The following is a 6,000-nucleotide window of genomic DNA, read 5'->3' as shown; positions in this document are numbered from 1 at the left end:
AAATGTTTTTCCCATTTCTCCTATTGATTTTTTTTCTCATTTATTGCATTTTAATTAGCTTTTTGTTATCCCCTTTATTGGGGAAGAAGTTATATACTTTATTTTTTGTAACTTATAACATTAATTATATATATAAAATGTTATATGTTATAAAATATATATAAAAGTTAACAAATTTTATGTATTGTTTAAGATTTTATTCATTTAGTTTTAGAGAGAGGGCAAAGGAGGGAGAAAAAGAGGGAGCAAAACATCAATGTGTGGTTGCCTCTCACACGCCTCCTACTGGGGACCTGGCCTGCAACTCAGGCTTGTGCCCTGACTGGAAAGCAAACCTGTAACCTTTTGGTCCATAAGATGGCACTCAGTCCACTGAGTCCCACCAGGCAGGGCTAATTCAACAAATTTTAAAGTTAATATCTTAATCTCTTTCCTAAACTAAACTATACAAGACCCTTAAGCAATTTTAATTACTCTTTCTTGATTTATGTACTCTTGTTAATCCAGGATTTTTCTTTTGTCTTTTTTAAGCCCCACAAAGTATTTTCAGTTCATGTAAATAATGATTGTTCAGTTTTACCTATAGTTCATTAACTTCTTTGCTTTTACTTTTCCATCATGCATCTCAGATCTCCCCCCGGGCTCATTTTTCTTCTTCCCAAAGCATTTGTTTTGGAACCTTGCTAAATGTGGTTAACAGACTGGCAATGTCAACATGTATGGAGTCCTACAGTGTATCCTAGTCTAGATCACTGAGATTTCTCCATGTTTAATCTTACTCTTCCATTCAAAACAGTACAAGGGTATGTTATTTAAATGATCCTCACAAAATGTGAGTCTACTGTGATTTTTCCAGATTAAAACTCAATTGTTCCTGATTTCCTTTTAGAGGTTAAAGGACATGCCATGCTTTACAAGGCCCTTCATTAACCACCCTCTCTTTACCACTCCCCCTCTTGTCTTCTGTGTTCCAGCCACCCTCAATCTCTTTTGGCTCCTCCAGTATGGGGATGCTTTCTCTTCTGGCCTCTCCACGTGCTGTTATTCTCTTTCCATAGGCTATCATCTCCAGGATAAATCATAATTCTTCAGTTCTCACATAAAAGTCACTTGCCTCTGGGAAGCTGTTCATCCTTGTTCCACATGCCAATTCCCATTCCGTCACACCTAGCACTGTTCAGGTTAGCCTGGCAACTATAATAAAGACATTCCTCTCTTCTGTAAAGTTTATTTCACTGAGGTGATGCAGTCTAGAGAGAGGGAAATTTCTGACTAAGCAATGACAGAATTTACAGGATTCTTGTAAAAAAAGAAGTAGAAAAACCAAGAGTACCAGCAAAATAAGTAGAATAGCAAGAAACAGCCTTCAAATCATGAAGTAACTTTAAAAAGTAGGTTTTTTGGAAAAAGAAAATGTAAGTATGCACACATATGCTATAGTACTACAAGATTATTCCTAAGAGCAGTGACTTAAAACAACAGCAGATCCATGATGAAAATTATTATAATAAAAATCTGGTTGAGTAGTAACCAAAATAAGATCTACAGTATGGCTTAGAGCAATTTTTCAACATTCCATCTAAGAGCACTGTATATACTTAATAAACTCTTACATCCATTACTTACAATTTGAGTTTAACTTTCACAGCAAGGATACTTTTTAGTGTTTCTTTGGGCTATTTTAATATGTCAATTTATCAAAGGTTAAATAATTTAAAAAGTTAAATTATTTAGAAATGAGTTTCCAGTAATAGCATTTTAGTACAAAAACATGCTTATTTTAAGAAAATACAAATATACACTAAATAACCCCAATACAAAATTTTAATAAAATAATAGGAAGGAACTTTGATTATCTCATTATGCATACATACACATGTGTGAATTTATTCACATATATGTATTTTGCAATAGCAGAAATACGCAAGATGCAAAATGCACTCTAAAGAAATAGAAGCACAAGATATATACATTATAAGTGCAAACTCAATAAATTAGTTAAAATTTTATTACGTAGTAATGGGTGACCAGTTTACAGACGAGGTGGTGATGGTAGCAAGAGTGGCAGGAAGGAACTCGGCACTCACCGTGTCTAATAAATAAAGCTTAGTAATTCATTAAAAATTATACTCTACATCAAAACATTCAACAGTTCCAAAGATGTTTAATTGATAGCTTTTAGATATGCCAACTATTCTATTCTAGGTAGGTAAGAAATTGCCTGCAGACATCAATCCTAAAGGAACTACCTTGGAAAATTAATGTTCCAATGTCTATAAAAGCTGAACGGATCCAAAATATAATATACTTTCCATGAGTAACAATAGTCTACCATCTTGCTATCATTTTGGCTGCTCTATCTTCAAAATTTTTTCACAACCAGGATGTATATCTGTACCCTAACAGAAACTAACAAATTTATAAATTGTAAATATGTTCCACTTTCTTTGCAGTCACCTTAATAATGTGTTTTTGCATGAAACGGTTTACTAACATATTTAGACTTGTTACATAAAATTTAAGTATTCCCGCCATTTACTTTAGCTCAGAAATTATATTGGCATGTGCTCTAGAAGTTTTTGAGTAGTTACAGGTTATTTCTGTCACGTAGTCTTGAGGCAAAAGGACATTCTTACAAAGAGGAACATCAGTTTTGGTCACTAAACACATGACACCTAAGGCAGATCTAAAGGTAAGTACATGTGCCAATTATTTATTGAATGCACGTCTCCTTTAGAGCTCAGACTATGTCTTTTATTCTTTATCTTCAATAGGATTAGTCTCATTTTACTTTTACATTAAGGCAAAAGACACATCTTTTCCTTGGCTTTAATTAGCCTTATATATCTAAGAAAAGAGAAAATAATGCTCCATTTCATAAAAGGTTAATAATAATACTAGGAAAAAGTTTTTTATCTTTTGAAAATCTGTGCTACGATTATATTAATCGAATGTTTAAAAATACTAATCCTGAGCAACAGTAAAAATAAGAACAGTTTTGACTAAAGAATAAAATTCCTTCACTGTTAAACCCAAACAGCTTAAAAATCTGACATGGAATATGAAGTCAAAAAGACTGTCATTCAGACTTCTGACGTCCAGGGCAAATCTGAATAGTCTGAGCAGAAATAAAACACAGTAAATAATAAACAACTGTAAAAAGCATCAGAAATTGATGCACTTGGGTTTTGTTAAATATAACAAAGGTCCTCAGTCCTTTGTGGCTAAATCCAGCTGGGAGAACAGCACTCAGCCGTGTGCTGCACTGAACCGACCCCTTGGAAAGCAGACACTGGGTTCCTTTTTCGATAGGCACAGTTTTGTTTTGTTTTTTCAAAACACTCAAAGATATAAAGGACACATTTGGTACTACAATATGAATCATGTTTTCATGAAAGCAAAAAAATTCTGGCCACTTTAGAAAGTGAAGCAAGTCACTTGAGCTTTTAGTTAAAGCTACCCCTCATGAAAATTAGTGCTTTCTACCCAGCAAAGCAGTATCATGACAAAGTATTTATATACCAGTGAAGGCATTAAGTGAGAGCTTTGTGACGTCAGTCAAGTGAAGCCAAGCTAGGAATAATTTTCTAGTTCTGTGGTGAAAGTGCACAAGAGTGGGAAATGGCCCAGCACAGCGGGATCCTCACAGTATCACGGCCTGTCCACACGAGAATGGTCAGCTGAAAGTCAGCACAGTGAACACTAGGAATTGATTTCTGACACTGGGCACAGCCCTCGGAGCTTCTTCAATGTCTTCTGTTTTATTCAGACTGTCTCTCTTCCTCTTCATCTGCTTCTTCAATGACCTGAATCTCATCAGCTTGAGGTAAGGAAGAATTCTCCACCTGTACTTTATTCCCATCAGTTTTACATTTCTCTTCTTCCTCTATGATTTCCTTCCATATCTTGTGGTTTTCAGTGAGGTGGTGCATTAGCTGACAAAATATTCGTCGTCTGCCTTTCCTTCTCTGTGGTTCTGTGAAATTAAAAAATACGTATATTCTAATCACAGCAATATGATTCATTCATTCAATAAATATCTAAGTGCCTATCATTTCCAGGCACTTGTCTAAGCACTTGTGGTTATAGTGATCAACAATAGGATAAAAATAATCACTGCACTATGGACCCTAGATACACAAGTAAAGAAGCAAAACACAAGCATGTCAGATGGTGTTAGGCATTCAGTATTACCGAGAAAAATAAAGCAGAGAAGGAGATTAGGGAAGTTTGGGGTGGGGGGAGATGGTACTGAAATTTCAAGTGATTAAAGGTAAAACCAACCTTTTTAGAATTTTTATGCATTACGTTAAACATATCAACATTTTGGTGAGTACAAATTTTTAGAAGCCAATCAACTTTCCCAAGATGATACTCAGATAGTAATGGCATAAGATTACTCTTCACTGTGCTAATGGTGACTACAACATGGGGGTCAGGGGGTAGAGGAGTGAGTTCTTTGTAATTATCTGTTCTGATGTGTAGCATGCTTGGAAAACAAAAAAAAACCAAAATATTTAAATTCTATAAAGAGCAAATCATTGATTTCATTTACAGTTATAAAGGTGACAAATGTTTCTTTTTCATTTCCCATTTATACTCATTGCCTTATACAGAAAATTGTGTCCCTAAAGTTACATAATTAAAATCCATAATGCCACAAAATTTGGTTCTCCTTTTACAGTCAGTTTTCCCGACTGTTTTGACCCATTTCCCAAGTCTACAGGAAGGGCAGTTAACCAGTGAGGAAGGGTGGAGCGAGGTGAAGGAGGACCAGCCAGTAGGACCCACCCGCCCCACACATGTTCCGGTGACAGCCCTATCACACATGCACGGTACAGCTGCCGTAGAGCAGCGGCTGGAGGACAACAGCTCCAGAGATGCTCCTTTAACTAAGAATGCAGCACTAGCATCAGTACCAGGCCCACAATATTACTAAAAAAGACTATTCAACCTGAACATTTATGCAATAGTTATTTAAGATAAAATTACTGAATTTGTATCTTAAAAACAAAGATCCGAGTCCAAATTTAATGGACATTTTCAGTTAATAACATTAAATTGAAAGTACTCCTATGTTCTTACTAAGATTTAGATTGTCTTCTATTTCTTCATCGTCTGTATCTAATTCTTCACCATCTTCATCATAACAACTTTCAGTGTCATCATCCTCTTCTGCTTCTATCCACTGACCGGGGAGCAGACCAGCGGCATCATAGGAGTTACACAGGGGACCCACTATGTGGGTGATAAAAGACTCTTGGAGCTTTGCTAGTTGAGGAGAAGAACGATCCATGAAGGGACTGATGGGCAAACCAAGATTTGCTTCTTCATCTCCCTGATCATTTAAAAAAAAAAAAAAGTACATGTTTAACTGCTGACAGAGCAACCACTAAGCTTTCGTGTTAAACTGTCTCAAGGTTTTCTAAAAACAAGCATAATTTGTATTAAAATAATTTTTATAAAAAGCATCAGTGAATCTAATTATAACTCTATTATTCCAACTATCAAATTTCTCTAATATTTGAAAAATCCTAAACAAGACTTTATTCTCACACTCAACCATCCAACTAGTATGGTTGATACTCAGTTAACAAGAAAAAATATACATCTTTAATATTAGCAAATTTACTAACAACCTTTAGAATTCCTTAATGTCAAATATAGATTCTCTTTGTTCTGGGGGGGCGATTGTATAATGGAAATGTTTTTGTTGCAGTGGTACCTCAAATATACAGAGTGAGTTTTGCCAATGATTTTCAACTTCTCCCCTCTTTTGTAACAGCAGAACCATTTCATGAATCTAATTTTTTTTTTAAACTAGTATGTAAGACAGAAATAGAGCTACTGTGCTTGAGGCGCAGATTTGGGCCCAGAGCTCCAAATGCCTGCCCTGAGGTACCCTTGGTCTCTAGGGTTCTGGGGAGAGCAATCTGAGATCAGACAGGTGTGGCTGTAGAACCTGTTTTTGCCACCTTCCACCTATAGGGTGTTGGGTAA

At 35.6% G+C, this 6,000-nt stretch overlaps 1 protein-coding gene across 2 annotated transcripts in view; it reads right to left on the bottom strand.

Moving 5' to 3' along the window:
* Positions 1-1,806: 1,806 nt before the first annotated feature.
* Positions 1,807-6,000, bottom strand: part of PDE3B (phosphodiesterase 3B) — a 150,392-nt gene continuing 146,198 nt past the window's right edge. For both annotated transcript variants that reach the window (XM_037150515.2, XM_037150516.2), the window contains exons 15-16: positions 5,086-5,338; positions 1,807-3,976 (exon numbers count right to left, since the gene is read on the bottom strand). In XM_037150515.2, coding sequence (XP_037006410.2) covers positions 3,762-3,976; positions 5,086-5,338 — 468 coding nt within the window. In that variant the 3' untranslated portion in view covers positions 1,807-3,761. The remainder of the gene's footprint in view (positions 3,977-5,085; positions 5,339-6,000) is intronic.

This window comes from Artibeus jamaicensis, unplaced genomic scaffold (genome assembly GCF_021234435.1).
Source record: "Artibeus jamaicensis isolate MK-2021 breed Jamaican fruit bat unplaced genomic scaffold, CSHL_Jam_final contig_797, whole genome shotgun sequence".
Classification (NCBI taxonomy): domain Eukaryota; kingdom Metazoa; phylum Chordata; class Mammalia; order Chiroptera; family Phyllostomidae; genus Artibeus; species Artibeus jamaicensis.
Note: the sequence above shows the minus strand (reverse complement) of the source record. Positions and strands in the feature narration are given on the sequence as shown.